Raw genomic sequence first — 21,225 nt, 5'->3', positions numbered from 1 at the left:
ATCAAGAATACAAAGAATATTCAAGAATACAAAGGATATTGACCTGGCTGGTGTGGCTGCTGGTTGGGCATCATCCCATGCACCAAAAGTTTGCCGGTTTGACTTCCGGTCAGGTCACATGCCCAGCTTGTGGGCTTGATCCCCAGTAGGGACATGCAGGAGGCAGCTGATAGATGTTTCATTCTCACATCGATGTTTCTCTCTCCCCCTCCCCTCCTCTCTCTCTAAAAATCAATTTTTTAAAAAATCTTTTTTTTTAAAAAAGAAAAGAAAATGAGAAATTTTATCGTAGAACAGAAATAAATTTAAAATATTTTAAAAATGTAAACCCGTAAAGTTTACATGGGTGAAAATTCAAGAAAACCTAAGTGAACTTAAGAAAGTAATAGCCATGACCGGTTTGGCTCAGTGGATAGAGCGTCGACCTGCGGACTGAAGGGTCCCGGGTTTGATTCCAGTCAAGGGCATGTACCTGGGTTGCAAGCACATCCCCAGCAGGGGGCGTGCAGGAGGCAGCTGATCGATGTTTCTCTCTCATCGATGTTTCTCTCTATCCCTCTCTCTTCCTCTCTGTAAAAAAATCAATAAAATATATTTAAAAAAAAAAAAAGAAAGTAATAATCCTGTGATAGGAGAAAAGAGACCAATATAATCGAAGGAGGATGAATCCTCCATAGACAAGATGAGAGGAAACCAGATGAATTTTTAATGAACTTTAAACAACCTCATATGGCATGACAGATTATAATCCAGAAGATTCCAGGCACAGAGCAAGTCTTCAGCTACTACCAAGCGCTTTGAAAGACTGTTTAGCAGTATCTACTGAGACTCAATGTATATATACCCTGTGGTTCGGCAGTTCCAGCCTAGATATATATCCAACAGAAATGCATACATTTGTTCACCAAAAAAATCTGTGTAAGAATATTCATAGCAGTGTTATAGTTAATAGAACAAAATAGCCAGAAAGAACTCCAATGACCACCAATAGTAGCAGAGATGAAGAAATTATGGTATATCAACAACCAATTACTATTGAGCAATGAGAACAAATGAACTACTACCTTCAACAAATGGCTGAATTGCACAAACAATAATGTTGAGAGAAAGAAGTCAGACACAAAGGCTTTGTCGCATTGTTTCATTTATACAAAGTTCAAAACCAGACAAAACTAATCTCTGTATTTGGAAAATAGGATAGTGGTTGCTTTTGGAGGGGTAGATAGAGATGGTCGGGTTGCGGGGGTGAGGGTTGCCCCAACGACTGGTAATGTTCTGTTTTTTTATATAATGGAGGCTATATGGGTATAAACTTTGTGAAAATTCACCAAGATGAATCTTTAGATTTGGGTACTTTTCTGCATGTTATAATGTAAGAATTACATTTATTTTTTTAAGAAGAAAAAGGAATATATCTTATCAGACATATGATTTGCAAAAAAAATACAAAGACAATTAATAATGTGAGTAGGTGGATGGGTGGACAGATAGTGGATGGATGGATGGACAGACTGCCGAATGTGCAATTGAATAGATTCATATCCTGTAATACTATTTAACAAAGAAAGCTGCTGTGGTCTGAAACCCCTATCCCATGGATTATAAGGTTTAAGTCAATTTATGTTCTAACAGGGACAGGGACAGGAAGGGCCATGGGGCATGGCTGAACTTCAGCAGGACCCATACCAATGGCATCGCCGGAGAGTCTCCAAGCCTTGATGTCCCGGTCGTGGCCAGCACTAATCACCAACTCATAGCTGTCCACATACAGGATGTCTGCCACACTATCCAAATGGCCCTTCCAGGTCGCCAGAAGCATGGGGGGAGCCAGGGAAATGGTCTGGCCATCCACGACCTACAGGAGACCGTACAGGATAATTACTTATAGCAAGACCATCACATAGGCTCATCAGAGGGCACCCAGGGCTAGACAAAGCAGAGCCCTCAGGAAGGAACCAGGACAGGAGCCAGGCCTAGTTCTAGACACACTCCTACATGAATTTCTGGTGACCTTAGTTAAGTTCCCACACTTCTTTGGCCCTCACTGACCCTTTGGTAAAATCATAAAAAGCATTTACATATTGCTATATTATTTTTAATGCTTTTATTAATTTCAGAAAAAGGAAGGGAGAGGGAGAAAGGGATAGACATAAATGTTGAGAGAGAATCATTGATCGGCTGCCTCCTGTACGCCCCCCCTCCCGCCCCTCCCCAGCTGCCGCCTCCCAACTGGGGATCGAGCCCACAACCTGGGCATGTGCTCTGACCAGGAATCAAACCCTGACCTCCTGGTTCATGGGTCGATGCTCAACTACTGAGCAACACTGGCCAGGCATATTACTATATTACTTACCAATGCCCTCCCTATGGATTATTCCATTTGAACACAACAACCTTATGGGATGTGTATGAGTCTCACCATTTCACAAAGAAGAGAAGTGAATCAGAAATGTTCAGTAACCAGCCCAAGCCACATGCCGCGACAAGAACCCAGGTCTTCTAAAGTTATTCATTTGGGCATTGGTAGTAGAATAGGGTTAGTGGGGATGAGATATTATGTTATAGTATGAAAAAATAAACTCTTCTTAACAGGGAAATGAGTGAAAATATCCAAGACCACTGAAAAAAAAAAAACAACAAGATTAATTAAGGGGGCCCAGCCGGGTGTGGCTCAGCGGTTGAATGTCAATCCAGGAACCAAGAGGTCACTGGTCTAATTCCCAGTTAGGGCACATGCCCAGGTTGCAGGCTCACTCCCCAGTAGGGGGTGTGCAGGATAATTCTCTCTCATCATTGATGTTCCTATCTCTCTCTCCCTTCCTCTCTGAAATCAATTAAAATATATTTTTAAAAAGATTAAAATATGTAATACTTTCAACAATAAAGATTTAAAAAGAAAACACCATTATAACAACTTTACACTATTACAATTTAAAAAAAGATTAATGAAGGGGGACATATTTTACCATATGTTAAATCATAATAGTACAAACTTTAAACAAAACAATGGAAGACACTAGAGAGCTCAAAAACCAACCCAAATAAAACTTTGGTCTGTGATAAAAGTGGCAGGAAAGCTGTGGTAATACAGAGCAGGACCCAGTAAGCTGTGCTGGAATACCTGATGAACTACTAAGAGAAACTTAAATTATTGTCATATATCTTACAACTAAATAAACTGTAGATGGGTCAAAGAATTATTTTCAATGAAACCATAAAACTTCTAAAAGAAACAATGAGTGAATATTTATCTTACTTCTGAATAAGCTTAAAAGAGAAAGTAAGTCTGGAGATTCAAATTTGGAGTCACTAGCAAATCAATACCTTCATAAATAAAATTAAAAGGCAAATGACAAATTGGGGGAAATATTTGTAATATATGTGACAGACCATGAGTTAATACCTTGTAATATATTTTTAAATAAGTACAAAAGATGGTTACTACAACAGAAAAATGGGCAAAGGACATAAAGAGGCAATTCACAAAATTATACATGGTCAATAAAATAAGGAAAGGTGTCAACATCATTAACAAGCAAAGTTATCTTTGTTAAAATCAAAAGAAATCATTTGTATCTAAATATCAGCCTAAAGTGTTTGGTATGTGTGGTATTTTTTTTTTTCACTTCAAACATTTATTTATGTATTGAATGCCTTCTCTAAGCAAGACACTCTGATTGCCCCAGCGGTCCTTCACTCAGACGAATACCACTAATACCTTATGTTGTGAAAGATAAAACAAAACAGGCTAATAAAGTGCAAAATTGAATAAACTTTCTGGAATGCAGTTTGGCAGTATCCATTAAAGGTCTTAGAAAGGTTTAGATTCTTTTTGTTCTATTTAATGCTTTTTTTCCAATTTACATTCAATATCCTTTTGTATTAGTTTCAGGTGTACAGCTTAGTGGTTAGACAATCACATACTTTATAAAGTATTCCCCCTGATATTTCCGGTACCCATCTGGCACTATAGATAGTTATTACAATATCATTGACTATATTTCCTATGCTGTAGACACCCCCATAACTATTTTGTAACTACCAGTCTGTATTTCTCCATATCTTCATCATTTTTACTCAGTCCTCCAACCCCTCTCCCCTCTGGCAACCACCAGTTCGTTCTCTGTAACTATGAGTCTGTTGCTATTTTGTTTGTTCATTTATTTATATTGTTCTTTAGATTTCATATAAGTGAAGTCATATGGTATTTGCCTTTCTTTGACTGACTTATTTCACTTAGCACAATACCCTCTAGGTCCATCCATGCTGTCACAAATGGTAAAGTTTCATTCTTTTTATATTCCCAAAGCGGAATCACTGGGTCATAAGGCAGTTCATTTAAGATTTATGTTCTTTTGCATACTACTTCCTTGGGATAAATTACCAGATGTGCAGATAAACAGCTACAAACAAATAAAAAATATTCATGAAAAAAAATATTTGCTCTATAGTTTTATACTATTAAAAACATTTTTATTAAAATATAATTCACATACAATTTACTCATTTACAGTGCTCACTTCAGTGTTTTTTAGTATATTCATAGAGTTTTCCACCACCGTCACAATCAAATTTAGACCATTTCATCACCCCATAGTTTGTATAAATGGAATCATATAGTATGTGACTGGCTTCCTTCATTTAACATACGGTCTACAAGGTTCCTCACGTTGTAACATGCATCGGTACTTCATTCCTTTTTATTACTGAACTAGTGACCCATCGCACAAAATTGCACGAGACCCGGGCCCCCCCCACCTCCCACCCCCGTGCCATGGGACCACTCCGAGTCCCAGAGTCCCGCCCCATGTGGCTGGCGCACCACAGGATGGTCCCCGAGTCCTCGAGTGCCACCCAATGCCCCGCCTCCTGGCCACGCACAGCGGCTGCCAGGCCCTGCCCCCACGGCGTGCACACAGGGCCTCGGAAACCCTGGCAGAAGCTGCGTGGAGCAGCCACCGGCCCTGCCCCCACTGTGCCCACCACCATCTTGTGATGGTGTTACAGCGTGAGGGTCAATTTGCATATTGCCTCTTTATTATATAGGATAATAGCAAATACATACAAAACATTCATTTCCAAAACCAGATATTACTCTGTACAGTATATATACCACAATTTATTTTTCCAATCTACATTGATGGGCATTTGGGTTATTTCAAATGTGAAGTTATTACAAACAGTAATCCTATCAACATTCTTATTCATATTTCTTAGAGCATAGATTTCTCTGGGTTATAAACCTAGGAGTAGAATTGCTGACTTATGGAAGAGGCACATCCAGCTTTAGTAGCTATAGTTCTCCAAAGTGATTATACTAATTTATATTCCTACCAGCAGCGGAAATTCCAGCTGATCTGTATCCTTGTCAACATTTAGTATTGCCTATCTTTTTAGTTTTCGTCATTCTAGTGGGTGTGCAGTAGTATCACATGGTGGCTTTAATTTTCATTTTCCAAATAACTAATGAAAAGGTGCTCAACTTCATTAGTCATCAGAGAAATACTGATTTTTGAACTATATAAATGTATTACCTGCTCAAGAAAATACATAAATATTTTTATTATTTTTAAAAAGAATGCATGATTGCCTAGCCAGCCTGGCTCAGTGGCTGAACATTGACCAGGAGGTCACAGTTCAATTCCTGGTCAAGACACATGTCCAGGTTGTGGGCTTGATCCCCAGTGTGGGGCATGCAGGAGACAGCCAATCAATTATTCTCTCTCATCATTGATACTTCTCTCTCTCTCTCTCTCTCTCTCTCTCTCTCTCTCCCTTCCTCCCTCCCTACCTCCCTCTCTCTTCCTCTCTAAAATCAATAAAAATTGTTTTGTAAAAAAAAAATTTTTTTTTAATGCATGACTTCAGAGCCCTCACTGCAATGATTAAAGCCCATCAAAGGTGTGTGTGTGTGTTTGTATACATGTGCAAGTGCACTCATGTGGGTGCATTTAATGTGTGCATCCTTGTGTTTTACTGGTTAATGGTGACTTCTGGTTAACAAAAATTTGTCCCAATCAACCAGACAACCTTGAACAGGAAAAATGAGAGACTCAGAATCTCAGTGCAAGAATCATGGTCCAGCTATTGAGTAAAGCATATCCAGTACTCTTCCTACCTCCTTCTTGTCCGAGGGGATGCTGTATTCAAGGTTGGTCTGGATCAGTTTAGGAATTAAGAACTGGAACTTGTTTGTTCCACTGGATTGAGATGACTGCCCATCAGTGACTGTGCAGTAATCATCGATGTCCCAGATCTAGGCACAGAATGTGAGTTAGTGGCCCAGCACCACTTCATTCCAGCACAAACTCACTCTGGATCCCTCCCAGACCACTGCTCCTCACTTTAGCGGGGCAGTTCTTATTCACGCCTCTAAGATAACCAGATGGTCAGGCCCAGAAGGGGCCCAAGTAATCTTCTAGGTCAGACCCCTTACTAGCATGCAGAGAGGGTGAGACTGGCCCCAGGACAAGACACTCTTGCCTTGTGTCTCACCACAAAGCATGAAATCAGTTCCTGAAACAACAGACCACCGATAAGAGGCATGGCTGGGGGGTGAGGGAGCTTTAGGGAGACGGATGGAGCACAGGATTCACTGGGGAAGGCTTCGTGGAGGGGCCTTTTGAACCAAACCCTCAGTCCTTCCACTGGGCACGCCAGAGCAGGAGAGGACTTTAAAGGCAACCCATCCTACTGCCCACTATTTCACAAATGAAAATATACCCGTAGGGATTAGGCTAGGGCCACCTGTGACAGAGAGGAGGCTAGAATTTGGCTGACACCAGCCTCTCAGTCTCCATGCCATGCCAGCTTCCTCACCTTGATGAACCCTTTACTATCCCCCGTGACAAGAATGCAGTCATTTTCGTCAGTGGCCATGGCACCCACGACCACATCTCCGAGGCCTCCAGAGTCCACGCGGAACTTCCCCAGCAGGCCTCCATACCCATAGATGGACCAGGCGTAGATGTAGCCGTCAATGCAGCTGCTCAGCAGGGCAGCCGTCTGTGGCAGGCGAGGCCTGCTTTGCAGGAAGATTATCTGTGCAAGAGAGGTGGGCCTGCTCAGCTGGCTGCTGCCACACGGTGCTGAGGGGCCCGCCTGGCAAGTCACCACACTGACCTGGTCCCCCAATAAACTAGATGCCCAGTGAGAATGGTGATGGGGTACCACACTTCCTACCTCACTGGCGACCAGGAACATTTTGCTGAACTATGAGCTCCTAGATGGCAAGGATGTGTGTCTGTTTTTGTTCATGACTTTATCCTCAGCAACTAAGATGATGCCTGGCACACGCTACATGATCAATGAATAGATGCTGAATTGTCCTAAGGCTCCAGCAAGATTTTCTGAGACCTGCAGCTCAGCCCAAAGCGATTTGGAGGATGAGTTCATTCCCTTTCATATATCACTACAGTGAAACATTTCCGTTTTCAGCCAATTGCCAAAAATTCTTCACCAAATTCTTCTTCAAGTCTTAGTTGGATCATGCCCTTTGCTAAATCCCCCTAGTGCTCACTTTCGCTTACATGGTCACTCCCATGGTTTACGTGGGGGCTACAGTGGGGAGTTACTCTGTATGAGGAGCATGTGAAGAGAGCCGCTCGCCTGGGACCCACCTCGCATGAGGCAGAGAGAGCACAGTTAGGGATACAAAGTAAATCAGGCCACGCAGGGAAACTCATACGAAGTCAGAAATTACAGTGGTGGCTTGCGGGTTCCCACAACATGCCTTCAACAACAATAGAAATCTCATTTATTCTCGTCCTGGGGTCCAAAACAAAATGCTCAACCTGCTTCCCATTGGCCCAGGTGCCAGGATCATAGAACCAAGAGTCCCTAAACCAAAGGAAACAGCAAGCATTTCCCCATTTTTGCAAGTGTACTTGTGCACCGTACAAAATGTGGACAGCACGGGTCGATGAAAAAAAATTAAATCATCCACAGGATCCCAATAACCAGAAATAATCACATTACAATTTTAATGCATTTCCTTCAGCTTTTTTTCTAATTGCATCGTCTATAAAGACTTTTATCATATCTCTTAAAAATGTAAAACATCCATGCAAGAATAGACAAATATACCAATGGATCAATAGAGAGGGTCCAGAAATAGATTATAGAAGATTATCTTATATAATAATGATAGAATTTCAAGACAGTAAAGAAAAGATAAACTATTCAATAAATGGTATTTGAGTAACTGGCTACCAATTTAGGGAAAAAAGAACAACTAGATTCATACATCACACCATACACAAAGTTACTTAGATGAAAAAAAAGCTGGCTAAAAATATATAAAATCATAAATGTCTAGAAGAAAATATAACAAGCCCAGCTAGCATGGCTCAGTGGTTAAGCATCAACCTATGAACCTGGAGGTCTCGGTTCAATTCCCAGTCAGGGCACATGCTGGGGTTTCCGGCTTGATTCCCAGTGGGGCGGGGGGGGGGGGGGGGCGGTGCAAGAAGCAGCTGATCAATGATTCTCTCTCATCAATGATGTTTCTCTCTCTCCTCCCTTCCTCTCTGAAATAAAAATATTTTTTAAAAGAAAATATAACAAATTTTTCTGTGACCCTAAGCCTCAGTGTGATACCACAAAGGCAGATGAGGGGAAAATATTTTTAATACACAAACAGGCAAAGGATTAATTTCTAGAGCATATAAAGAGGCCAAAAACTTAATAAAAAGAATTTTAAAAGTATATGAATAGACATTTATTTCATTAAAGAAATACAAATACATGACAAATATACAAAAAGGCTCAATATCACAAATAATCAAATAAATAACCCCCCAAAATGCTGTTTTCCACTCACCAGACTAGCAGAAATGAAAGGCTAATGTCCACCTCCTCTGTGAAGCCATCCCTGACCACCCTATTCAAACAATAGTGTCCTCTTCACCTCCTCCGCCATTCTCCCTGCCTTCTTCCCAGTTTTCTTGTTCTCTGCTGTGCTGGCTCACCCTGTGGCCTATCATTTATTTTACTCACTAGAATGTCAGCTCCATTAGGGCAGGGGTTCTTGTCCCTCACTGCTGCCCCCACCCCCAGTGCCTGGCATGTGGTGAGTGCTCAATGAATCACTGTCAGTGCCCGGACAGAACGAAGTCACTGACCCGAAAGGAGGGGCTTTAGTCATCTCCCTCGGTCAGAGTCACGGATTGAAAGGACTGGGGTCTGTTGGCAATTCTGCTCCCAGGAATCCATGCTTTCAATATATTCCCATAAGTGCAGAGAAATGCATATACAAGGATGCCCAGTGCAGTGCGGCACGTAAAAGCTCAATGCAGGAACTAACCTGCCAGTCTATCAATAGTTTATGATACATTCAAACTATGGGGCACTGTGCAGTGATGAAAAAGAACAAGTAAACGTCAAAAGAATAAGCTGAATCTAAATTACTGATATAAAAACATATCCATGGTATATAGCTCCTTTTTTAAAAAACAGCAAATGGCACAGCCAGTGTGGCTAAGTGGTTGAGTGTCAACCTATGAACCAGGAGATCACGGTTTGATTCCTGGATTCCCCATCAGGGCAGATGCCTGGGTTGTGGGTTCAATCCTCAGTGGTGGGGGGTAGGGGGGTGTGCAGGAGGCAGCCAATCAATGATTCTCTCTCATCATTGATGTTTCTCTCTCTCTCCCTCTCCTTCCTTTCTGAAATCAATAAAAATATCTTTATAAAGAAAACAACAGAAAATGGAATGGCAGGACTATAATTTAGCTATAACCTAGCTATAATTTTACATCACTGGTCTGAAAATAAAAGGCCAAGGCTAAACCAATCCATTACCAGTGACGGTGACCATTACTTTGGGATGGAGTGGAGGGTTGGGGGAGGCAGAAAGGATACATGGGGGACCTTTACTCTTCGCTTTATGCACACTTTTTTGTTTTTTTACCAAAACAAAACTTTTAAAAGAGAGGAAAGCACATTCAGAACCTGGAGGAGAGAATGTTCAGAGGCTCGCCAGTCTCCGCTCCAGCGCACAGGACCCAGCTCTGCAGGGCACTGTTCCCCTGCTCGAGGCCCTGGTCCCCTAGGTAAGGGGGCAGCCCTGCCATACCCAACACAGCTATGATTCTGACTTTCATTGGCTCAGTAGATACAACACCCTGTGAAAGGCACAGCTGAGGTTTAACAGGTCCTGGGCTTAAGAGTCTTGAGTTTGCTTTGGGGGAAACCCATACAGTCTCTTAATGACCCTGTCTTTGCAGATGAAAGCTGGAAGGGGCCTTAGGTGACAGCACAGTGAGGGGTGATCAGAGCCTGAAAGGGGAAAGGTACAGGAGGAAATGAGAACAGATATGACCCAATCCCCTCACATGTCATACAAAACACCTCACCAGAGCACAGGAGGGCATTTAACAGTGGATTCTGGAAATGCTACTTTTCCTTCCTCCCAGTCCAGCACCCCCAACCAGGAGGGGACACTGTTCATCTTCCTAGACAACCCCCATACCCGTGGAGCTTCCCCCAGACACAGCAGTCCTGGACCCAAATCCTGAGCAGTACCATCATCTCCATCACTTCTCTCCAGACCCTGAGGAGAACCAGGCTGGGCCCCAGGCCCCCACAGGCACTGCATTTCCCACCCTCACCCCACTCTCCACCCCTCCTCACACCCCAGACCCTGCCTGAGCATGGCCCACCTTCTCCACCGATGCATTGGACTGCTGGAACTCCCTCTTCTGAAATTCCCCTTTTGTCCTTTCAGTCTCTTGGAGGAGGGACTGCCTCTCATAGTACATTTTTAAGAGCTTGATGTTGCCAACACTGTATTGTTTCTGGAAAACAAAATGGGCCTCCCAGGTCATCATAAGGGGGTCTCCCTGGCTAATGGGGAACAGAGACTAGAGGCAGATGCTGAAGGAGCATCCCCCAGCCCCACTCAGTAGATACAACACCCTGTGAAAGGCACAGCTGGGGTCTAACAGGTCCTGGGCTTAAGAGATTCGAGTTTGCTTTGGGGGAAGACCCTCCCTTTGCCCTGGAAGAGATACCCTGGCTAATGGTAAGAATAAAGGGGTGTGGATAGGCCATTGTTCTAGGACAGGGGTGGGCAACCTTTTTGTGAGTGCGTGCCAAAACCAGCAAAATCTCTGACTCAAAATTCTTCTGCATGCCAACCCTAATTTTTTGAGAACTTGTTACGCCTACTTGATATCTTTTAAGGTGTACGTATGTGAAGAACCTTGAAGAAATAATAAAATTCATTCGAGCGACAAAAACACAGTATATGATGATGAAAAATACATTTATTTTTTAATGTATACATGTACACTGATAGTCCGACAGAAAACTTTATGACTCCGTTTGATATTATCAGTGGGACTTTTGCTGCTGCATCACTGATGACAGAGATTTTACATCAGGTTTATATTTCGTGACCTTCAGAGATATGCACGAGCTACTACTTTTATCCGTCAGGCTACTCCTATTTCGAGACTTAACAAAATTCATCACTGAGAACAAAGATTCACAAGCGTATGTGGATGAAACCAAAACACTGGTCGGATCTAGGAAGGCAGGGAGAGTTAAGGCAGAGGCATAGAAATTGCTCTTCCCCTCTCTCATCAATCCATGTCTATGGTCTTTAAGATAACTTATGTAAAATTATTTATTTATCTAAGATGCACCTACACTGAATTTATCTGAAAAATAAAAAAGTTGATATTAAGAAAAAAATTGTAAATGGAAGATTATAAGAGAGGGTTTCGCGTGCCAGCAAAAGTTACTGGCGTGCCATGTTTGGTACACATGCCAGGGGTTGCCCACCCCTGTTCTAGGAGATTTGAAGGTAGTGGTACCACCCCAATACTCAGTGATGGTATCAGTGCCTTGTAGTGTTATCCAGTGGCTGCCCCTTACAGCAGAACAGAGTCCCAGCAGGTCATACGGGATCCGGGTCTAGACTACCTGGTGCCTGACAGGTCTTGTGTGTTTGGGGAAGGTGGGATTCTCATTCCTGGAAGCCCCAGTTCCCAGGAGTCAGACTTCAATGGCTAAGACGACCTGACTGGCTTCCAAGCCCCATTCAAGAGATTACTGTCTCCACTGTAGGGTCTGAGGCCAAACCACACCCAGTGAGTAGGGAGAGAGCAGCCCCCTGGCTCTTTCTCCCTACTCCACCCACCCCAAATAAGACCATCAGTCAAGCCTAGAAGGGTTGATCCTGGGGCAGACACCAAGACTCAGAGGAGGAGGGAAGTGGTTTGCACCTAGGAGTCTGGTCTCCAGGGAGCTAAGGCTTGTTGGGGAGGCAGGGGAGCCTTTATGGCTCATCTCTGCTGGGGCAACAGGAGCTGGAAGACAGAGAAAGCAGCCCAGGATTTAACCTCCAGTTGTAGGTTCTCTGGTTGTCTTGCCTCCAGGTCCTGCCCTTGAGCTTGCAGACATCAGGTCTGGTACTCGCTGCTCTCTGAGAAGGGACCATGGGCAGGTGCGAGGCAGCAGACTGGGTTAGATTCCATGGGCCTAATCAGGGAGGTGCCTGCCCAGCCCACCATACTCAAGAAAAGTGTGTTAACGGACCTAAAGGCATTCTGGGTAAAGTGCCTCCTAATAAGGAATCACACACACATGAGGCAAACTGAGGTGTCTAGAGCAGCGGTCGCCAACCGGTGGTCCGTGGACCACTGGCGGCCTGTGAGGTCCAAAAGGTTGGCGACCGCTGGTCTAGAGAGTAAGGGTGGATGCCTTGCTCCCACCTTCATGAGCTCAGGCTCCTCTGACTCCTTGGTGCTGAGGTGTCTCATCACAGGGGGGGCTGACATCAGGCTCTGCCTCAGTTTGGTGTTGGACCCAGTCTTGGTGCTGTGGTCCAGAGGATACACGGAGGATTTGCGTGCCCACTTCTTTGGCTCCACACAGGGATTGCTGGTCCTTTGGCCCTCGATTAAGCTCTCGCCATCTCTTTGCACCTGTGCCAGAGAGAGAGAGCAGCCCCTGGGGCTCGGCAATGTCCCAGAGGGAAATGCAGGGTCTCCCAGCCTCACACCAAGAGCACAGGCTCTCCAGGTGCCCAGAGCGTGCTTCCCAGAAACCGGGGACCCTTAGAGGCATCAACCCAGAACCTATGACCCTGTCCCGGGGCCGACCGCTAATGCTCTGAGTACCCATAGGCAGGAGACTGCTCCTATGAGGAGCTCAGTCTTCCCATCTCTAAATGGACAGTGGTTTCCAAATATTTTTTAGGATGTTTTTAATCTTAAGGGAAGCTCCAAAGTATAAAATAGATAAAAAGCTGGGCTGCTCTGGGAGAAGCCTCTGCAATAGCTTCCAAACATCTTTCCCCAACATGTTCCAAAAACTACTGCATGAGGTGACCCCAGAGGCCCTTCCAGCTTTGATGTGCAAAGATATGGCAATTCAGAGACTGTGTGAGTTTCCTAAGTCCTTGCCATGAGCTCAGTGAGCCCGGAATGGTCATATGTACCAGTGACGGGTAAGATGTGAGCCATCTTTCAGGACAGAGTAATCTATGGAGGAAACACAACTAGCACTCCCAGGCTCTGGAGTCAAACTGCCTGGGTTTGACCTATCACTTCTTGGCTGTGTGACCTTGGGCAAGATGCATAACCTCTCTGTGCCTTAGTTTCCTCATTTGTTGAATGAGGATAATCATAGAAATCTCCTCCAGCACAAGTCACCACCATCCTCTCTACTTCCCAGGATGCTCCCTACACCCTCCTTCCCCAGGTCCAATGTGATTCTGGCCCACGGCTAAGAGAAAGATGAGAGAACAGCACGTTCCTATCGACCATACCCTCTTAGGCAGCAAGGGCGAGGGGCTCTGCGAGGCGTTGAACTTGAGGATGGGCTTGAGCATATTGACGTTCCAGAAGAGGATGTCCCCGTTGTAGGAGGAGGTCCCGAGGAACTGGTTCTGGTACTTGGACACACTCAGGATATCCTCGGTGTGGAAGGTCTGCCAGTGGTTGCACAAGAGCACCGACTTGGTCTTGTGGAACCTGCACACGGCCAGAGGCAGGAGGCCTGAGAGCTCAGCCTTAATGCTCCATTGCAGGAACACGGACTCAGAGGAGGGCACATGGGGGTTGGGATAGGGCTGACGTTCTGCCCTGCTGACCTCATTTACTAAGCACCTATAATGTGCCTACTGTAAAGGCCCTGTCCTCGGGCTTCATGTAAACTAATCTTACAGATTTTCACCTCTCAGGCACCTGAGTAAGGATTCAGGTTTAGAGAAGAGGAAACCACTGCTCTAAAAAGGCCCTCTGAGGAGGAAGGGGTCTTGCACATATGCTAGCATTTCTTCCCTCTGCCTGGAATGTTCCTCCTATCCCAAGCTCTTAGCTGCTTCGGTAAGACCCCTCTGCTCACTCTTCAGATCCCCCTCCACCCATAAAATCCTCAGGTGAGTTTTTTCTGACCACCCCTCAGACTAAATCATATTTCTGTCTCCTTTCCATAGAAACCTCTATTCAATAGAATGTAGCATTCTGAATGAAGCTATTTGATCCGCTCAACCCCACAGAGGCTCCAGGAGGATGAAGAATCCATTGTTCTTGTTTATACCCATCCCCAGCACCTACCGCAAAGCCTAGAGCCTATCATCTAAGGGAGTGGTGAATAAATGGGTGGATGAGCAGATGAAGCCTTGGACATGAGCCACCACTAATGTCCTGCTGGTGTTCTAACCACCCGCAAAGCCAGGAATGGAGGAGCCCATCTCCCCACACACACCCTTGCTACTCACTTGTAACAGGTGATTCTCTTATTCCACCCGGTCACGTAGAACACGTTATTCATATGGATAATCCCACTAATCTGTGGAAGACGAAAGAAAACAGAACTCTAAGGTAACTCAGTGAAAATAGCTCTGGGCATGGAACGTCTTCCTAATCATACCAAGCAAGAAGCTAACACTCTCCATGTGAGGAGAATTCCCTAGAGGTGATACCACCACATTTTTCTCAAGGTTTTCTCATATCTCATCAGTTGATGGACTTAGAGAAAGCAAATCAGGTAGGTATCCATGTCCACTTTCTAGGGGATGACTGAAAACAGACAAGTGACTTGGCTAGGGTCAAATGACTGAGTGATAAGACCTGGACTAGTACTCAAACCCCTGGCTTCTTGACCATGTGCTCCTTCGGGGTTGGTTAAAGGACTGTGCCACAGGCATTAGAAATGGCCTCAAGTCCCAAAGTGGGACTGCTGGCTCGGCACGATGCCACACCCAAAGACTGTCTCAAATAGTCAAGCATGGGTGGCTCTGAATCACCTGCCACCACTGCTAGGATCCCAAGCTCTCATAGGTGGGGTAAGAAATGCTAACAAGCCCTGACCGGTTTGGCTCAGTGGATAGAGCGTCAGCCTGCGGACTGAAGGGTCCCAGGTTCGATTCCGGTCAAGGGCATGTACCTTGGTTGTGGGCATATCCCCAGTGGGGGTTGTGCAGGAGGCAGCTGATCGGTGTTACTCTCTCATCGATGTTTCTGACTCTCTATCCCTCTCCCTTCCTCTCTGTAAAAAAATCAATAAAAAATATATTTAAAAAAAAAAAGAAATGCTAACAAACTAAAAGCAAGTGAAGCTAACTAACATTTGTAGAACGCTTATTAAGGACAGGCGCTATTGCCTATCTTCACCTTCGGCGTGAGGACACGGAGGCTCTGGGAGGCGTGAAGCCGCACAGTCCACGTGGACAGCCCTTCAGGGAGGCAGATGAACTAGTGTGCCCCAGAGTCACTGGAGTTGTGCTTAGTTTCTCAAGAGGCCCTCCGACCCCACCCGATGGACCAGACTGACCTCCAGCTGGTCGGGGTTGGGGAAGGTGAGCAGGGATTCCCCAGTGCTGTAGTTCCACATCTTTACGGTGCCGTCACGTGAACCCGTGAGCAGGCACCGCTCTTGCTCATCCAGGGACATGGCAGTCAGCTCCATTTGCTGGTCATGACTCACAGAGAACTCCATCATCCTCTTGCCTGTGACGATCTCCCACACACTCACCATGCCGGTCACACAGCCACTCACCACCTGCGGGCGAGGACACAGTCTGGGGCTCCCGCAGAGGCGTGTGGCCTCTACCTGTCATGGCTGGGCCTGGCCCAGCCCCGCTCCATGCACTGGGAAGACAGGCATTCACGGACCCCAGCTGCCAGACCACCCCCTCTTGAAAACAAGCCTTCCTCAGGGCAGTGCAACCTGGCACAGCTTTCAGAAGGAGCCAGTTTGGTGAAGTTCCCTTTAACTCAGAAATGGCGTTTATCAGAATCTATCCAGAGAAAATAATCTCTAATTTTTAAAAAAAACCCTTTTATTGAAGCACCATTAATGATGGGGGTGGCATAGGAAATAGAGAAACTGGCCCCTAAGAAGGGAAGTGCAGAGAGTAGAAAATGGTCACTCCACTCAGTGCAACCTTTTGCTGCCATGACAAGCATTTCAATGCAACAGCAGCAGTGAGCCTATTTGAGACCAGCCCTCCTGCTGAGAACATCTAGAAAAGCTGGGGTTGGGGGTTATAACTGTTTGAAAGCATTGAGGAGCCCAAAGTATGCAGGATGGTGGTGCCAGGAGCCAAGATGAGAGGGAAGTGCTGAGAGACAAGCTCTGGCTTCATGCGGCCAAGGCCACCTCTGTAGCAGATACAGCCTTCCCTGCCCAGAATCCAGGCAAGAAAAGGGGTCCAAGTAGAAACTGGCAGAAGGCCTGGGGGCCCTTTCTGTCCCTACACCTCAGAAACCATGTGCCCAGTTTCCCTGACCAGCCCAGAGGTCTCTACTCAGGACCAGGGTGCTGCCCGCGGCCTGGGCCTCCCTCCCTTCCCTTAGTGGACAAAGTTGAACTGGGGCTTCCATAGAAAACGGTGCCCAGGAACCCTGCAGAGCAGCCCACCCCTACTGCCCCATCTCACACTCGCGTAAGAAGAGTGCCTGTCAGAACGGACCTGGGGCAGCAGCCAGGAGTGCACGGGTTCAGGAGTCAGGCAAGCCGCTGGCCAAGTGGTGGGGCTCCAGTCTCATCGTGGGCCAGCCCCTCTGCAGGGCTGTTTCTCATCCAGACCCCGCTGCCCCCACCACCATGACAGCTATGGGAGTCCGCACCACCCTACCACCTGCCCTGACGACCCCTTGGATCTGGACACACAGGAGTCTGGGACCTGCCCTACGTCACCCAGCTCTCCTGCCAGTCCCAGAGGCCAGCCGGCCCACTCACCTGCTTAAAAACCTTGCTGTAGAGGACAGCACACAGGGGTGCACTGTAAGTCGTGGTCTTCTCCCTGGTTTTCCCAGGCCCCTCGGTCTCCATGGACCCTTTTAGGATCCCGATCTGTAATGAGGAGAGGAACAGACAGCTGGGCAGTCCAAAGGGCTCTGCCCTCATTGACTGGCCCCAGGGAGAAACTCCCAGTAAACTGAGACATCAAGGCATCCTGACTACACACAGGCCTGAGCCTAGCAAGGCTCCTCTGATCCCTACTCCATGTCACCCCTCTCTGAGATCAGGGCTCCCAAATCCTAGTGCTCCTAGGACCCCAAAATCCAAGGTCCCTCTTATAACTCCTGAGAAGCATACAGCCTCAATCCAGTGTCCTCTCTTCCAGGCTATCCCTACCCCAGGCTAGGCTAAGGTCTTTTTCCTGTGCTCCATGAAGCACCTAGCATACATGTCCATCATAATACATTGCATTTTCTACATTTCCTTCTACCCCATAGGTTCCTCAAGGGATCGGACAGTGTCTAATTAATATAGTCTCTGCTTCTAAAAAAGAGCAGGGGGTTGATAATGTTTGATGACATGAGATGACCTTCAAAGGTCTATTTAATTCAACAAATGCTGGCAGCCAGTCTGGTACTCAGCAGAGATGAAGGAACTCACAACCTCCCATCTCAAGAAACCTACCATGTGGGGGAGAGCCAGCCAAGGACACAAGAACAATATACGTGTCCCCTACCAGGGTGGCCTGGCCAACAGAAGGTGCAAGTCCTCAGTGGAAGTATCCCTAACTCTTAGCCACAAATGACACCCTTGTCTCCCTTCCCATCTTGGCTGCTGGTTGTCCTTGCAGCTCCCTAAACCCCCATCTTGTCACAGGCCCCACCGCCACCCTGCCCAGTCAGCCCCCTTGCTTCTCCCAGTCTGTGCTGTCCTCCAGGGTCAGGGTCAAGACAGAGTGCACATGGGCCCCAGGGAAGGTGAGCTCACAGATGGTCTCACATGAGGTCTCTCCAGGTTCTCTCCTGTAGAAGAGCTGCTCAGGTGTGGTCCTGCCTTCCTGGAGTTCACAGTTTGTCAAGAAACTCCCATAAGAGTTTCAGAATAGAGCTGTAAGGGCTGTGATCACGGGAGGCACCGGTCCAAGGGAGCTTGGAGGGGGAGCCCCTAACTCAGCCTGGGAGCAGGGTGGGGGAGGGCTTCCAGGTTGTACTGGTCAGGAAAGAACAGACAGAGCAGCAACACAGAGGCTGACAGCTGGGGGCCTAGAGACAGCTTCTAGGAAATTCCAAGAGATGAAAACGCATGGGCGAGGCCACAGAGTCTAGCAGCTTCATCCTCACAGCATCATGAAGAGCAGTCTGGGGAGGGACAGTCTCTGACCATCCCTTGGTTGTCCTGTGGGACTGCAGACCCGGCCACAGTGGCCGCCCTCTATGTGCAGCCACGATGCCTCCTCCCTCCTGCATGGCACTCACTGAATAGGTGCTGCAGATGAGGGTGTTGTCATTCTCCCGGAGGTAGATGCTGGTGATGGGACAGTTTCCCAGGGCAAAAAGCCTCCCACAGAAGGACTGGAGGCACACATACTCCTGCAGGTCCCACACGCGGATATTCTAGGAGGTAGGAAACAGATAGAGAGGCTGAGAGTGGGACGCAGCTGGCAACGGAGGCCTTGGGATGTGAGCAGGTCAGGGGCCCACGATGCAAGCACTTCCAATGCACACCCACTGCGCTTAGTGTCTGCCCCGGGTCCTGACCCTACGACAGAGATGTTGTTTCTATGCTCTAAGAAAAACCGTGGCCCGGCTCTCTCCCGGTCCCAGCCTTCACCCAGGACCTCTACCCTGGTTGAGTGGGTGACATTCAGTGGTGGAGGACCATGCCAGGCAGCACAGTGCCCTTGCAGACCTCACGGCTGCCCCTCCAGCCTCCTCAAACACAACCCGGTAGAAGGCAGAGTGGCTACCAACATTGTTGCCAAAAGGCCCACCTGTCCCCAGAGGATCCCCGTCGAGTTTATCCCAGGTTGAGAAAGTGTCCCTAGAGAGGCCCCTGGAGAGCTGGGGGTGCAAGTTTGGGTTGGGGGGAGGGTGGAAGCAGGGAAAGGCTCACATGTATTGTACACCTACTATGTGCCAGACATGACATTACTCTTTTACCCCCCATTTTCCTCTAAGCCACTGACAACCATTCCATGGAAGGGGCATATATACTCCTGCAGGTCCCACACTCAGATAAGGGAAGGGTGTGGCCCAGGACCACAGCCAGCTCCAGTGGACTGCTGGGAGCTGGGCTCAGGCTCCGCATGGCGACTCCCCCCAGGCCATCTCCCTCTAGGCCTTAGGCCAGGCGTGAGGCCACAGGCAGGGAGGTCACACCATTCCCCTGGGCCTCAGGCTCCTGCCAACTGCCAGCCTCCCGGCTGCCCAAGCTAGATCACTGTTCCCAGGAAAGTGTCTCTGGTTGGGGGGGCGGAGGGCCATGCTCCGCAAGGGCTGCACCTTGTCCTTGGAGACGCTGATGAGGATGTTGTTGTTCTTGGTGTTCACCAGGATGTGCGTCACCGAGGTCTGATGCCCCTTCAACAGCCACACAGGCTTTTTCGAGTAGTGGGGGCTCCACAGGCGGATATGGGGGTTATAGCCACCAGTCACTGGGGTGGAAAAAAAATGAGCATCAGCCACTGGGGGCTTATGCTGGGACCTTTCCCTGGGGCCAGGTATCAATTCCAGCCAGGCTTGGCAGATGCGCAGGCATTGCTGCCAATCAACCCTCTGCTCCCCACCCATGCTAAGCACAGCCTGTGCCACCACACTACCCCAGGTACCCATGAGTGGGGGCCAGAGTGGCAGGAGAGGAGGCCAGACAGAGGCAGAAGGCTGCAAGGCCTCCTCCTTGGCTCTGATGGTCCCCATGCCTCCAGCAGCCCTCACCCCAGTTCTGCCAGGCCAACAGATTCTGCATGGCATGAAGATGACTTACCCAGGAAGTTCTTCTCTGCGCAGTAATCAAAGCAAAGAATTCCTTTCCTTACATTCAGCACCGAACACCTACAGCAGCAAAGAACAAAGGCTGTGGGGCTAGGAGAGGCCTCAGGGGAGCCTCTGAGTGTGGGGTGTGGAAGAACTGGAGAGAGGGCTGGGGGGAGGCCAGGAGAAGTCACTACCTCTCCACCCAAGGAGAGGAGCAGCCCCAGAAGCCCTGCCCAGGGCACACCCTGCAGCGGAGTCTCAGACCCAAACCAGCAGCTCAGGGAAGAGGCACCCACCTCTCACTTACAGGTGAAAACAGCCCGCAGGAGGAACTACTTACAGTTATAAGACATTTGCCTCACTCCACAGGCAAACGTCACTTCATCTTCACCTCAACCACAGTGGAACAGGTGTCTCCCCAACCACAACACACATCCAAAGGGAAGGGTTTCAGGGCCAGGGAAGAGGGAAGACAGCTCTTGGGGTCATGCCCTTGCTCCATGCTGTTCCCTCTTAGCCACACATCCTGCCCTGCCAGCTTCTTCTTGAACTCTCCCTTCAAAACTCAACTCAAAGGCCTCCAACCCTCTAATGCAGCATGCCCCACTGAACTTGCCTTTGAACTGGCTCCTCCACCACTCCCTGGGGGCCCAAGCCTGTTACCTGCATGTCATTCTGGAGGTTCCCTCTCCTATACTCCCCCACATCCCACCACAGCCCTGGCCTCTGCTTAGTTCAGACCCCCCTTCATTTCTGTCAGCCTCCCAGGGGGTCTCTAAACCTCCAGTCTTACTTCCCTCCAACCTGCTCCCCGCTCCACAGCAGAAGGATGCCTCAAACAATCAAAATGTCAGGAAGAACAACTGAATGCATGTATGACATTTATTGTCAAACCAGATATATCCTTCTCCACACATATATGCGCAGAGAAATCTTCTGGAAGAATGGTCCCAAAACGTCACTATAAATTATTTCAGGCTGATTCACCCATTCATTCACCAAAGAGTTCCTGGCTCCTGCTCCCTTCCAGGATTGCAGAGATGTGGATATGATG

At 47.4% G+C, this 21,225-nt stretch overlaps 1 protein-coding gene across 1 annotated transcript in view; it reads right to left on the bottom strand.

Annotated features, from left to right (window-relative positions):
- Positions 1–21,225, bottom strand: part of EFCAB8 (EF-hand calcium binding domain 8) — a 55,722-nt gene that overhangs the window by 7,569 nt on the left and 26,928 nt on the right. Inside the window, exons 11-22 of the mRNA XM_059707504.1 lie at positions 20,182–20,249; positions 19,701–19,852; positions 18,675–18,812; positions 17,197–17,310; positions 15,787–16,014; positions 14,732–14,802; positions 13,778–13,982; positions 12,720–12,932; positions 10,662–10,796; positions 6,820–7,041; positions 6,119–6,256; positions 1,687–1,855 (exon numbers count right to left, since the gene is read on the bottom strand). Of these exons, the coding sequence (XP_059563487.1) occupies positions 1,687–1,855; positions 6,119–6,256; positions 6,820–7,041; positions 10,662–10,796; positions 12,720–12,932; positions 13,778–13,982; positions 14,732–14,802; positions 15,787–16,014; positions 17,197–17,310; positions 18,675–18,812; positions 19,701–19,852; positions 20,182–20,249 (1,853 nt within the window). The remainder of the gene's footprint in view (positions 1–1,686; positions 1,856–6,118; positions 6,257–6,819; positions 7,042–10,661; positions 10,797–12,719; positions 12,933–13,777; positions 13,983–14,731; positions 14,803–15,786; positions 16,015–17,196; positions 17,311–18,674; positions 18,813–19,700; positions 19,853–20,181; positions 20,250–21,225) is intronic.

The sequence above is a fragment of the Myotis daubentonii genome, chromosome 8 (assembly GCF_963259705.1).
Source record: "Myotis daubentonii chromosome 8, mMyoDau2.1, whole genome shotgun sequence".
Classification (NCBI taxonomy): domain Eukaryota; kingdom Metazoa; phylum Chordata; class Mammalia; order Chiroptera; family Vespertilionidae; genus Myotis; species Myotis daubentonii.
This window is presented reverse-complemented; position numbering and strand designations above follow the sequence as displayed.